The sequence below is a fragment of the Narcine bancroftii genome, chromosome 5 (assembly GCF_036971445.1).
Source record: "Narcine bancroftii isolate sNarBan1 chromosome 5, sNarBan1.hap1, whole genome shotgun sequence".
Taxonomy (NCBI): Eukaryota; Metazoa; Chordata; class Chondrichthyes; order Torpediniformes; family Narcinidae; genus Narcine; species Narcine bancroftii.
The window spans coordinates 17,420,068-17,435,169 of NC_091473.1; the positions used below are offsets into that span (position 1 = coordinate 17,420,068).

The 15,102-nt window shown below is 43.2% G+C and overlaps 1 protein-coding gene across 1 annotated transcript in view; it reads left to right on the plus strand.

Moving 5' to 3' along the window:
* Nucleotides 1-15,102, plus strand: part of LOC138765278 (uncharacterized) — a 131,997-nt gene that overhangs the window by 65,201 nt on the left and 51,694 nt on the right. The window contains exon 12 of the mRNA XM_069942328.1: nt 1,522-1,593. Within this exon, the coding sequence (XP_069798429.1) occupies nt 1,522-1,593 (72 nt within the window). The remainder of the gene's footprint in view (nt 1-1,521; nt 1,594-15,102) is intronic.

A 15,102-nucleotide genomic window follows, 5' to 3' on the forward strand; every position in this document is an offset into this window, starting at 1 on the left:
ACAAACATGTTGGAGAAACTCAGCAGCATTCTTTCTTAAGGAATAAAGGAAAACAGACAGGCATCTGAATAAAAAGGTGGGGGGAGGTAGATGAGGGAGGAAGGGGCAGGAGGAGGAGCAAAGGCTGACAGGTAAGTGGTGGACACATATGGGAGGGTAGAAGAGTAAGTAGCTGAGAGGTGATGAGAGGAGGGGGTGGCTCTCTGATAGGAGAGGGAAGGGAAGGGGGTGGAAGCTGCAGGAGAGGAGTCAGAGGGACAGAAAAAAAGAGAGACAAGGGGTGTGGGTTAACAGAAATTGGTGGTCAATATTGGAGAATGCCTAGACAGAATATAAGCTGTTGTTCCTCCAAGATATGAGTGGCTGCGGGTTGGCAGTGCATGAAGTCATGGACAGACATGTCGGTGTGGGGAAATGAAGTGGTTGGCCACTGGGAGGTCCCTGTTATTGTAGTGCCTCATTTCGTTGAGCACCTTTGCTCTGTCTGCTGCAACTGATTCGATATGGAGGGCCCAGGCCCAAAATGTCAACTGCCTTTTGCTTTCTCTGGATGCTGCTCAGTTCATCCAGGACCTGTGTGGTCTGTGGTTCATATGAAAGAACGTCAGTACTGATGAGCAAAAACACTGCCCCTCAGCAGGGGGATTAGAGGGAAACATGGCTTCAGAACCCTCCTCACCTTCGGGACATAGCTCATCCATTCTCACCCTGAGCATTGACCCTCATTCCACTACAATATAATCACAGCAGTGCACAGATACCACACACAGTGCCCCCACGAGTATGTGCTCACCTCCACCCCTGTCCTATGTTTTCACTTCCATCCTCTTCCCCTTCCCTTTCCCGATCCTATCTCACCCAACCCATTCCTCTCTCCCCTTCCCCAACTCTCCTATCTCTCTTTCCCCTCTCCCTTCCCCTATCACCTTACCCCTCTCACTGTCACCACCTCCACTCCACCTCTCCCACTATTGTGCCCCTTCTCCCCTTGCACCCCATCCTTTTTTTCCTTTCCCTCTCTCTCATGCTCCCACTCTTTTCCCTCGCCTTCTCCTCTACCCTTCCACGCTGCCTTCCCATTCTCCCTGTTCTAATAAGTTATCCCCCTGGCCCCTTCACCTCTCTCCTTACATTCATCCATCCCCCTCTCCCTCCTCTTTCCCTCTCTACCACCCACTCTCTCACCTCCCCTTCCCCCTCCTTCTGTTACTCTCAGTACCTTGTAGTATCTCCCCTCCCCTCTCCTCTTCCTTCCTACCCTCCATCTCCTCTTCCCCTCAACTGCTCTCTCCCTTTTCTATTACCCTGCTCTCCCCCTCCCCATCCCTCTCTCCTCTCCTCTTTCCCCTTCCCTTTCCTGCTTGCTTCCCCCTTCCCCTCTGTTGCTCTGTTTTGCACTCTTTCTCCCCTACCCTTCCTTCTCTCTTCCTCCTCTCCTCTCTATCTCTCTCCCTTCCTCACTCCCTCTATTGCTCACTTCCTCCCTCCAGCTCTCCTGATTGGATTTTTCCTGCCCTATAGGAGAGCCTTCAGAAGCTGCTGTCTGTGGAGCACAGAGTGAGGGGCTTCCAGCAGGCCTACCAGCCGAGCCGGGTGAGTGCACCACATTGTGCCGAGAGGCAGGGTGGGCTTGAGGTTGGGGGTACCAGCATCAAATTGTCAGTGTTCACATGCGGAACCTCAGCTCAGTGGATGTTTCCAGGTGTCAGTGCACAGAACAGGGAATGCCATTTGATCGAGGAGCAGGGACCACTGGGCCTGAGAGCATTATCTGGAGAAGAATGGGGAGCATATGACGGGAATCGCATGCAAAGCAGGAGGTGGGAGCAGAGGGAAGAGTGCCAGTCTGAGGCAAGAGTCAACCACAGGGAATGGGAATTCTTGCGGAGAGCAGAAACCACAAGGAATGGGAATTCCTTCTGGTGACAAAATCACAGGGAATAGGAATTCCTTGTGACAGTGACCACAGATAATGGGAATTCTTGATAACTAGAGAAAAGAGTGTCTGGGAATTCCTTCTAGTGACAGCAGAGACCACAGGGAATAGGAATTCATTCTGGTGATGAGACCTCAGGGAATGGGAATTCCTTTTGGAGACAAGACCACAGGGAATGGGAATCCAGTGACAGTGCTGACTGTAAACATCACTTTCCAAGTTCTAGTAATTTTTAATTCCAAAACATGTCATCTTCGATATTCTGAATTTCTACTTTATCACTCCAATAAACCAAACTTTGCAGTTACAGTTTTATGTAGCCTTTAATTAGTTGATATAACCATTTTACATAACTTTGCATCAAGATTTTCATAACTTGTAAATAAAGCACTATATAATGTTGATATTCTCATTTAAACAATTAAACCAAAATTAAGATGATTAAAATGAAATAAGGTGATTAAGATAAATTAAGATGAATTCAAAGAAAAGTATTTCAATAGTTTCCATGATTCTTCGAAGCATGAAAGCAAGCTCCCCGAATGCCCTGATATTATGACATATGATGTCATAGTAACTCTGGTAACACTACAAACAACAAATTTTACTTAAAGGGATAGTCATAAAATTAACTACAAAGTAAAAACATAATGTTTTAACATTTACATTCCAACCCCTAATTATTATTATAGACATTAATGACTAATACATAATAATTACTATTACAAATACAAAAGTAAATATGTTAAGTATAAAATTAGAAATCAAAACTTTCTGCTTCTTGTAAAAGACAGATTTTAGTAATAGGTCGATTTAAGTAACCTGTCTTGGTTTTAATCCACACATGCCGAACGAAATCTTTCTTGTCCGGAACTGTTTCCATGATTTTCCCCAGCAACCAAGTTTCTTGTTGCAGAATCATCCATGATAATTACAGTGTCTCCGTATAAAATATAAAATTGCATTTGCTTTAGACCATTTTTGTCTTTTTTGTAATAATGAAAGATATTCTTTAATCCATCTTTTCCAAAATAAATCTGTAATAAATTGCATTTGTTTCCATCTTCGCCTTGGATAGATATCTTCTTTCTGAAATTGACCTGGTGGCATTAAAGGTTGAGAGTTAAGAAGTAAGAGATGATTCGCTGTAAGAGCCTCGATACCATTTGAATTGATAGAAATTTTTGTTATTGGACGACTATTTAAAATAGCTTCAATCTCACACAATACTGTCTGAAGATTATTGTCATTCAGTATTTGACTATTCAAAATGGAATTAAGAATTTTCTTGATTGATCTAAAATATCTCCATGATATTTTCCTGTGGGTGGGATCGGATGTCCCCCAAAGTTCCTCAACATGATTATCTAACTGCACGAAAACCAACAAGGTCGGGTCAGATACAGCAATGAGCTCTCTGAACCCTTCTCCATTAACAATGGCGTGAAGCAAGGCTGTGTTCTCGCACCAACCCTCTTTTCAATCTTCTTCAGCATGATGCTGAACCAAGCCATGAAAGACCCCAACAATGAAGACGCTGTTTACATCCGGTACCGCACGGATGGCAGTCTCTTCAATCTGAGGCGCCTGCAAGCTCACACCAAGACACAAGAGAAACTTGTCCGTGAACTACTCTTTGCAGATGATGCCGCTTTAGTTGCCCATTCAGAGCCAGCTCTTCAGCGCTTGACGTCCTGCTTTGCGGAAACTGCCAAAATGTTTGGCCTGGAAGTCAGCCTGAAGAAAACTGAGGTCCTCCATCAGCCAGCTCCCCACCATGACTACCAGCCCCCCCACATCTCCATCGGGCACACAAAACTCAAAACGGTCAACCAGTTTACCTATCTCGGCTGCACCATTTCATCAGATGCAAGGATCGACAATGAGATAGACAACAGACTCGCCAAGGCAAATAGCGCCTTTGGAAGACTACACAAAAGAGTCTGGAAAAACAACCAACTGAAAAACCTCACAAAGATAAGCGTATACAGAGCCGTTGTCATACCCACACTCCTGTTCGGCTCCGAATCATGGGTCCTCTACCGGCACCACCTACGGCTCCTAGAACGCTTCCACCAGCGTTGTCTCCGCTCCATCCTCAACATCCATTGGAGCGCTCACACCCCTAACGTCGAGGTACTCGAGATGGCAGAGGTCGACAGCATCGAGTCCACGCTGCTGAAGATCCAGCTGCGCTGGATGGGTCACGTCTCCAGAATGGAGGACCATCGCCTTCCCAAGATCGTATTATATGGCGAGCTCTCCACTGGCCACCGTGACAGAGGTGCACCAAAGAAAAGGTACAAGGACTGCCTAAAGAAATCTCTTGGTGCCTGCCACATTGACCACCGCCAGTGGGCTGATAACGCCTCAAACCGTGCATCTTGGCGCCTCACAGTTTGGCGGGCAGCAGCCTCCTTTGAAGAAGACCGCAGAGCCCACCTCACTGACAAAAGGCAAAGGAGGAAAAACCCAACACCCAACCCCAACCAACCAATTTTCCCTTGCAACCGCTGCAATCGTGTCTGCCTGTCCCGCATCGGACTGGTCAGCCACAAACGAGCCTGCAGCTGACGTGGACTTTTTTACCCCCTCCATAAATCTTCGTCCGCGAAGCCAAGCCAAAGAAAGAAAGAATTTCCTTCTGAAGTAATGTATCATGAATGTTACGTTTATTCAAATTTTGAATTGCTTTTCGTAATTCTAAAGGAGCTCCTGTAAAATTAGATCCTTCACTTGACCATGTCTGGTGATAAAACGTCGAAGAACATTGATAAAAGAGTCTGAATCAAGCGATGACGCTACTTCAATATGAATTGCTCTCGTAGTCAAACAAGTAAAAATAGTTACGTATTGTATAGCTTCTTCCTTGTTTTACTTGCGAAGGACCAAAATAATCAACTCCCACGTTTGTAAATGGGGGTTCATTAGGCACAACTCTGTCTTGTGGCAAATCCACAATTTGTTGTTGTCCAGGTTTAGCATTTTGCACGTCGATAATGAACACATTTTGATGTTCTTTTGATCAATGTTGAAACACCAAGTATGCAATATTTCTGGCGCAATTCTGACAACACGTGATTACAACTACCATTACCTGTTTTCTCATGTATATGTCAAAAAATCAATTCTGAAATCAGAAATTCCTTAGCTAATATAATTGGTTGTATCACTTCTGGCATTATTGCTTTTTCTAATCTTCCTCTTACTCTCAATACATAATTTACCAGAATAGGGTTCAGCTTGGAAGCACGACTTGTTTTTGTAACATTCAGATTCTTCTTCAATTTTGATATCTTATTATCAAATGCCTTTTTATGACAAAAGTGAATTATCTCCAATTCAGCATTCGCCAACTCATCAACTGTTAAGTAACAGCTCTTTCGAGACTTCAGATTCTCTTTCTTGATATGATGTAAAAACATAGTTTTTAATTTAAGAATTCATGCTACTGCCTTTCAAATGAAACCAGGAAGAATGATAGCAAATTAATTGAATAATTGGATCATTCTGAGTAGATATTTTAATAGTTTTCACCTTAGTGTTTTGGATTTCTAGATCCTCCATTGAAACTTCTTTTAACTCTTCTGGATTTTGAGGCCAATCTTCTTGAGGTTGCAAAAGGAATTGAGCACCAAAAACCCAAGTGTTGGCTCTTCTCAGAAATGATTGAACTTTTGATCCTCGTGAAGCCATGTCAGCTGGATTATCCAGTTTTAAAATATTTCCATTGATTAACATGGGAAACCTTCTCAATCTCATTAATTCTATTAGCCACAAAGGTACGAAACATCATGGTTTTGTTATTAATGCATTTAAGCACTGATGTACTATCAGTCCAAAACATAGAATCTGATAACTCCATCTGTAATTCTCTTCTAAACATGGTGTTCATTTTGCTCACCATTGTAGTGGCAGTCAATTCCATTCGAGGTATGGTGAATGACTTTAATGGAGCCACTCTGGCTTTTCCCATTACAAATCCACATTGTACTTGCTCTTGGTTATTTTGCAGTACTAAATAACTGACAGTACCATAACCATCTTTGCTTGCGTCAGCAAAGTGGTGTAACTGAGCAAATGAGGCAATTTCAAAGTATGTTGGTTTAAAACATCTGTTGACTTCTGAACTTTTTAACATTTTAAAACTCTCAATTCAATTCATCCAATCTTGTGCAATGGAATCTGGTATAGTTTCATCCCATCCAAATTTTCTTCTGCACAATTCTTGCAGTGTTTTCTTGGCTATTAATAATACTGGTTACATCCGGTACCGCACGGATGGCAGTCTCTTCAATCTGAGGCGCCTGCAAGCTCACACCAAGACACAAGAGAAACTTTTCCGTGAACTACTCTTTGCAGATGATGCCGCTTTAGTTGCCCATTCAGAGCCAGCTCTTCAGCGCTTGACGTCCTGCTTTGCGGAAACTGCCAAAATGTTTGGCCTGGAAGTCAGCCTGAAGAAAACTGAGGTCCTCCATCAGCCAGCTCCCCACCATGACTACCAGCCCCCCCACATCTCCATCGGGCACACAAAACTCAAAACGGTCAACCAGTTTACCTATCTCGGCTGCACCATTTCATCAGATGCAAGGATCGACAATGAGATAGACAACAGACTCGCCAAGGCAAATAGCGCCTTTGGAAGACTACACAAAAGAGTCTGGAAAAACAACCAACTGAAAAACCTCACAAAGATAAGCGTATACAGAGCCGTTGTCATACCCACACTCCTGTTCGGCTCCGAATCATGGGTCCTCTACCGGCACCACCTACGGCTCCTAGAACGCTTCCACCAGCGTTGTCTCCGCTCCATCCTCAACATCCATTGGAGCGCTCACACCCCTAACGTCGAGGTACTCGAGATGGCAGAGGTCGACAGCATCGAGTCCACGCTGCTGAAGATCCAGCTGCGCTGGATGGGTCACGTCTCCAGAATGGAGGACCATCGCCTTCCCAAGATCGTATTATATGGCGAGCTCTCCACTGGCCACCGTGACAGAGGTGCACCAAAGAAAAGGTACAAGGACTGCCTAAAGAAATCTCTTGGTGCCTGCCACATTGACCACCGCCAGTGGGCTGATAACGCCTCAAACCGTGCATCTTGGCGCCTCACAGTTTGGCGGGCAGCAGCCTCCTTTGAAGAAGACCGCAGAGCCCACCTCACTGACAAAAGGCAAAGGAGGAAAAACCCAACACCCAACCCCAACCAACCAATTTTCCCTTGCAACCGCTGCAATCGTGTCTGCCTGTCCCGCATCGGACTGGTCAGCCACAAACAAGCCTGCAGCTGACGTGGACGTTTTACCCCCTCCATAAATCTTCGTCCGCGAAGCCAAGCCAAAGAAAGAATAATACTGGTGCCAATATTCCCAAAGGATTATATATTGATCTTATGATTGAAAGAACACCTCTTCTTGTTAAAGGCCGTTCCTTCAAAATAATTTTGAGTTTGAAAACATCAGATTACACACACCATTGCACTCACAGAAATCTTTCGACAGGTAGAACATCACAATCCAAGACAAGATGTTTTATCTCCTTTGCTCTTTCTGTCTGAGGAATAACAGCCAACACATCTCGACTGTTGCTAATCCATTTCGTAAGGAAGAAACTTCCTTTATTAGAGATCTCTTTTAACTCATAATAAAGATCTATTCCTTCTTTTTCTGAAACCACTGAAGTGAGACAATCATCAACACTGAAATTATTTCTGATGATGTTTATAGTTTGAGAATGAAATTGCTCTTCATTATCTTCAGCACATTTCCTGAGAGCAAAATTTGCACAACTCGGTGACGAAGTGGCTCCAAAGAAATGAACTGTCATTCTGTATTCAATCATATCTTTACTGAAATCACCATTTGGCCACCATAACAATCGTAGCAAATCACGATCTTCTGATGGTACTTTCACTTGATGAAACATCGCTTCAATATCTGCTGCAATCACAATAGGCTCTTTACAAAATCTTCTCAGAATGCCGATTAAAAATGCCGATTAAAGTACTGGTTAAGTCTGGACCTTGTAAAAGTTGAGAATTCAATGAAACACCTTGAAATGATGCTCCACAATCAAATACTACATGTAGTTTCTCCTTTTGTGGATGTATGAGGTAAATACCATTTTCTACCATCTTTACGTTCCAAGATATCTTCTGACACCTTTTCTACATAACCCTTGGTTATCAAATCTGACATGGCATTGGTATATTTCAAATGAAAGGAAGAATTTCTCTTGAAATTTCTTTTTAATTTCAGCATATGCTGTTCTGCAATTATTTTATTTTCTGGTATACATATTTCCCTTTTCTTCAAAGGTGATGCTATACAGTAATGACCATCGACATGTTTAACAGAATTTGGAACTAAATCCAGAAACTGTTTATCCTCCTTCTAAAGTTCTTGAATATCTTTGCAACATTCAGGGAAATCAATTTTAAACTGTTGTTCCCACAGATCATTAAGTTTGACAATTGTAATTCTGTTGACATTTACATTTGACAACTCCTGATCATTATTCATTTTTCTTCCTAATGTCCATTAATTGTCCATCCAAGTAACATTCTCATGGCACAAGGTCCATCATTTTGACTCCTTATTAATTTGAGAGGATCGAGAGCCTTTGGTACATCTAATCCAATTGGCATCTCAATGTTGGCATCAATCTTGGGTAAGCAAATGTTTTTTAGATGAGCCCACTGTTTGATAACTTTTAACAGGCATATACACTTGGAAGATTGCAAAATTCATTGCTATTCAATTCAGAAATCTGTCAACCTGAAACTATATTAGTTTCAATGTTCTTTTTATCATTCATTGTCTTCAACAAGATATGTGATCTTTTACCATGAAGATGAAGTTTATTCATCAATTCAACAGTACAAAATGATGTGGTACTTCCTGGATCAAGGAATGCGCAAGTCTTCGGTATGAAGCTTCCTTTTTTTAGCTTTAACCTACACAGAAACAATTGAGAGACCTTTGATGAACTGAAGTTGAAGCATTCTCTTTGTGTCTTTAATCTTGGATTCAGATTGTTTGACTTGATTCTCAACTTTACTTCGTTGAGTATGCAGTAACTTGGGATGTTTTAAACTGCATATATCACAACGGAGTCACTTATTACAAGTTTTGCTGATGTGTCCTTTACACAAGCAACCAAAATATATTCCATTCTCTTTAAAAAGGTTAATTTCTCGTCATGCAAGTTTTTCTCCAATCGTGAACATTTTTCTAAAGCATGCTTATCTTTGCAATACAAACAGCTTTACTGATCTTTTGTTCTTTCTTGTGCTTGTATCTGACACAGCAGTAACAAAGGTACTTCCCTTTGGTTTCTGTTGAGATGATGATTTAGACTTCTTTACATCCTTAGGAACTATTGAGGTATCCTTAATATTTCCAAATACTGGTACAGTGTTAACATGCATATGCCATTCCAAAAATTGTACAACATCCTCAAAGTTAGTGTCCCTTCCGGGAATCATTTTAAGCTCTGCAACTTTGGTTTTCCATAGTCCTTCAGTTTGTAAGGTCATTTGCTGGCTTTAATTGACAAATTAGCAAGCAAATTCAGCTCTTACCATTGTGTTACTACATCCTCTCAGAAAGAGTGCATATGCTTGTAAAGCCTTTGCATCCTCTGATTTTATTTCTGGCCAAGAAAGAATCTTGTCTATGTGGGCCCTTGCGATTTTATGTTCTTTGCCATATTGATGATGCAATAGTTCCTTTGCCCTTTTAAAACTTTGGTCTGGCTCCATATATGGCACTTTTGACTAGTTCCTTCACCTGTCCTCCAGTATACTGTGCCAAGTAATACAGATGATCTTTGGCATTTTTTAGTATTACTTTCCATGGGATGTTCAATGGATTTCATAAACGTCAGATATTGCAATGAACCTCCATTAAAAACTAGAATTTCCTTCTTAGGTAAACCATATGAAGCTTGTTGCTGTGCTAACATAGCAGAAATTTCATTTTGTTTTGCTATGAGTGATAATATATTGTCTTGGCTTGCGACTGGTTGTCTTGTGGTGAATGGAGCAACCGGATCTTGAACTGGTTCCATAGGTGTAGGACCTTGATATGTAAGTGTTGGCATTGATAGGGATCCTTGACTTATCGCTGGTTCTTTAGCAACACAAAGAGACATCAATTATTGAGTATGATCAACTCGAATGGTTGCACCTGGTTGAAATGCTCTCCCTTTGGGAAGATTCATAAATTGTATGCTCAGAGAAGATTGAATGTCGCTAACCCTTTCCATAGGGTTAGTCATTGACATTCGAGCATTAGCAGCACTACTGTGGCTCCTTGCTCGAATATACATGTTTCTTGTGGCTGTGATATCCATTGATCTACTTAGTGGCTCCTTGGGTATCTCACTTTGAGTGACAGATCCTGCGGAAGCCTGAGCTAATGCTTTTACTCTGGTCATATTCCTAGTACATTGTTCCTCAAGCTCTAGTCTTTTCTTTTCTCTCTTCAATAATCTTTTCAATAATCTATTTCAATAATCTTCATTTCAGATTCCATATCTTCTAAAGCATGTCTTTTCCCAATCCACTCATGTTGTGCACACACAATAGCCAATTCGGCTTGTGCTTTAGCTTGCATAGTTAAACACGCAAAGCTCGACTTGCTCTAGATGCCTTTGAAGACTTTGAAGATCTTCCTACGCTCATAATCTTGAAAATACTGTCATCAGGATTCACATCTGAACTTACAGATACCGCTGGTTGAGTTTCTATCTTCAGCAACACACTTGTAACAGCACCAGTGGGGCTTTGCCACGTACGCTCAACTGTTCCAGTTCCACTAACTTTTAAATCAGTGAATGAGGTCTGCAGTGCCTCATCGGAGTCTTCTTCTTGCTTGGTAGTTGAGGCCGCTTCTTCTTTGGTGGCTGGCTCCAACCTCCTGCCAATCATTGTCGGTCCACCTTACTGGCTCAACTCACAACCAAACAGTTCTTTGAGAGGAGCTGCTTGCTTGAGGTCTCTAGCTCGATGAGACTTCTTCTCCATCTTGGATTCTTCACACTGCGACCTTCTCGCTTTGGCCTGGGAACTGAAACTGTAAACAAATTTGTTCAAGAGAATTTCGCTGGCTGTTGGCTGCACAAACTGGCATTGTTATCTCATGTTTTCAATAATTTCTCAAAACATTTCTTCTGGGCTTCCTGCCAATGGCTTATAGCTCTCTTTGTTATCTCTCTCCAAGTTTACAGGTGTCTTTCAAGGCTGGTTCAATTTAAACTGTGCAATCAGACATGTAGCTGGTAGACCTTTTCGAACTGAGGCTGCTGGTTTCTGGAATCTTCCCACAGACTTTCTTTAAAGCTTAAATGCTTTTGCTTTAACAAATTGAGGTCTTTTGGCCTTTCTTCCAAACAAAGTTCACAATTTTGTTACTTTTTTAAAAATAAATATGTAGCCGACACTTTCCAAGTTCTAGTAATTTTCAATTCCAAAACATGTCAATCTTCTAAGAAACATAAGCTTCGATATTCCGAATTACTATCTTATCACTCCAGTCAACTTTGCAGTTGCAGTTTTATGTAGCCTTTAATTAGTTGATACAGCCATTTTGCATACTTCGCATCAAGATTTTCATAACTTGAGTAAATAAAGCATACTGTATAATGATAATGATATTCTTCTTTAAACAATTAAACCAAAATTAAGATGATTAAAATGAAAAAAGATGATTAAGATAAATTAAGATGAATTCAAAGAAAAACATTTTGATGCTTACGCTTCCTCCATGGTTCTTCGAAGTATGAAAGCAAGCTCCCTATACCCCCGGATATTACAATATATGAAATCATAGTAACTACGGTAACACTACAAACAACAATTTTACTTAAAGGGATAGTCATAAAATTAACTACGAAGTAAAAACATAAGATTTTAACCTTTATGAGGATTGGGAATTCCTTCTGGTGATGAGACCACAGGGAATGGGAATCCCAGTGACAGTGTTGACCACAGGGAATGGGAATTCCTTATGCTGACAGCGGAGACAATAGGGAATGGGAATACTTTATTGTGACTGGAGAACAAGGAATGGGCCAATCCAATACAGAATTGGTTCACTGGTTGGAGCCAGAAGAGGGTGTAGCCTGTCACTCAAGATGGAGGCCTGTGGCCAGGTATGTGCCACAGGGATCAGTGCTTGGACCCCTGTGGTTTGTCACCTCTACCAACAACTTGGATCAGAACATGGGTGTGATGACTCGCAGATATGTTGTTGGCACCAAACAAGGTGGTGTAATGGACAGTGGGGTAGATTCTCTGAGATCAACAACATAATCTTGATGAGGTAGGTCAGTGGGCTAAGGAACAGGAGATCAAATTTAAGTCAGGCAAGTGAATACTGTTGAATTTTGCAAATTAAATCAGGATAGGACTTGCAAGGTGAATAACAGGGCCTGAGGAATGTAGAAGAGAGAGACTCTGGGTTACAGGTACATTGAAGGTGGTGACATGGGTAGACTGTGTGGAGGAGGTGTTTGGCCATGCTTGCCTCCATTGCATCATCAATATGGTCAGGGCACTGAGTACAGGAGCAGGGATGTCACATTACAATGTATGAGACATTATTGAGACCACATTTGGGATATTGTGGGCAGATGTGTTCATGGAGGTGACTAAACTCGAGAGGAGGCAAAAGTAGTTCACCGGGATGTTGCCAAAATTGGATGGTTTGAGTTTCGAGAGAGATTGGATAGCCTAAGACTGTTTCCCCTGGAGCGAAGGAGGCTGAGGGGGAACATTCTGGACCTTTATAAAATCATGAGAGGAATGGATAAGGTGAATGGTCACAGTTTTTCCCCAGGGAAGGTCTGAAACTAAAAAGCACAGTTTTCAGGTCAGGAGGTGGTGGGAGGGGTAGAGTAGGTTTTCAAACTGAGGGGGGTAGGCGTGTGTAACAAGCTGGCAGAGGAGGAGGCAGTGACTACATTTGTAAGACTTTTGGAAGGTACTTGGAAGGGCTGGGATTAGAGGGATGTGGTCTGAACACAGGCAGGGAGATAAGTTCAGATAGATAACCTAGTTGGCCTGGAGGACCTTTCTCCGTGCTATAGAACTCAGACCAACAGCATCCGAAGCAAGAGAGTTTGGAGCTTTGGGAATGTTTTTATGCAGAGGTTAGGTTCACCAAGAATGGGGGGGGAGCAGGTAGAGAAGTGGGAATGGGAATGCTGTCCGTGGTCATTTAGGAGTGTGGACTGTAGGGACCTCCAGGCCCATCCAGGATCCAAGTGGATCGAACAGTGCTGGTGTGGTGATCATAGGCAGTGGAAATACTGTCCAGTCCAGGTGTAAGGAGCAGCAAGAATAGGAATACCACCCGGGTCAAGAGTTTGGGTGACTGAAAAGGAATCTGTCTGGTGCAGGTGTAGGGAATTACAGGGAAATGGAATACCATACAGTGCAGGAGCTTGGATCACAGGAGAGTGGGGAATCACAGGGAACAGGAATAAGATTCAATTCAGGAGCTGGGAACAAAAGGAATGTGAATATCATTCTGTCAGGGTGTGGGGAATCACAGGAAATGGGAATACCATCCAGTACAGATAGGAATACAAAGAATTGGAATACCATCCAGTACAGGGAAAGAGAATCATAGGGAATGGAAATAAAATCCAATGCAGGAGCTAGGAATTTTCTGCATTGGAATTCTTGGAATGAAAACTGTGCCCTGTGTGGGAGCAAGGACCATAGAGTGGGAATACTGATCATTGGGGGTCTGGAACAACATGGAGTGGGAATATTGGTCAGTGGAAACTTGCAGTGGGAATTGTGGTTGGTGGGGGCTGGTGTCCTGTGGACTGGAGAGTGCTGTTTTGTCGGGATGTACTTGTACAATCAGATTACAATAAACGTGACTTGAATATTGGTCAGTGCGGGTCCGGAGCCCGCAAGGAGTGGGAATACCAGTCGGTGGGGATCTGGAGGCCATAGGCAATGGGAATACTGATCAGTGGAAACGCAGTGGGAATTGTGGTAGGTGGGGACTGGTGTCCTATGTAGGGGGATGTCACTGTGATGACTGAGGGGCCATACTAATATCATTTCATTATCGGCGGGTCAAAATACAGGTACACAATCCTTTATCTGGACATCTACAATCTGGAAAGCTCCAAAAACCAGCATTTTTTTCCTGGTGCTAGTACAGCGGAGGGGGAGAGAGAGAGAGAGAGACAGGAGCGTGACTAGGTTGAGTAGTGGTGGGGGGAGGAGAGAGAGAGATTGCAGCATGTCTCAAGCAGGTGGGAGAGAGACGGCAGCGTGATTTGGGTGGGGGGGAGAGAGATGGCAGCGCGACTTGGGTGAGCGGGGGTGAGGATAGAGAGATGGTAGTGCGACTCGAGTGGGTGGGATAGAAATGGCAGTGCGGCTTGGGTGGGCGGGGTGAGGAGAGAGAGAAGGCAGTGCAACTCGAGTGGGTGGGAGAGAGACGGCAGCACGACTCGGGTGGGCGGGGATGAGGAGAGAGAGAGAGACGGCAGCGTGACTCGGGTGGGCGGGGGTGAGGAGAGAGAGATGGCAGCGTGACTCAGGTGGGCGAGGGGAGAGACAGCAGCGCGACTCGGGTGAGCAAGGGGGAGAGAGAGACGTCTAGAAGGGGTTGGATATGGCAGCACAATTCGGGTGGGCTTAAATATGGGCCAGCTGGCTTTTGTTCTGAAATCCGAAATTCAGAACACACTGTCCCCCAAGGGTTCCGAATAAAGGATTGTGTACCTGTACTGAGCCCAACAGATGATCACGGGGACAGCCTGTGAAACCACGTGGAACTCGCAGGGTTAAATAAGGATCACAGCTTTAGAAAGAGAGGATATTGCTGAGGGAGTGTGTTGAGATGGTGAGGATGGAAGTTAGAAATAGGAAGGGAGCAATCACTTTACTGGGAGTAGTCTATAGGCCCCCAAATAGCCCTCAGGTCACTGAGAAGCAGATAAGCAGGCAGATTTTGGAATGGTGCAGTTATGGGAGACTTCAACTTCCCTAATATTGGCTGGTACTTCCTGACTGCAAGAGGGATAGATGGGACTGAATCTGTCAGGTGTGTACAAGAAGGATTCCTGACACAATATGTGGACCATCTAATGAGAGAAGTGGCCATACTGGATCTAATTCTAGGTAATGAACC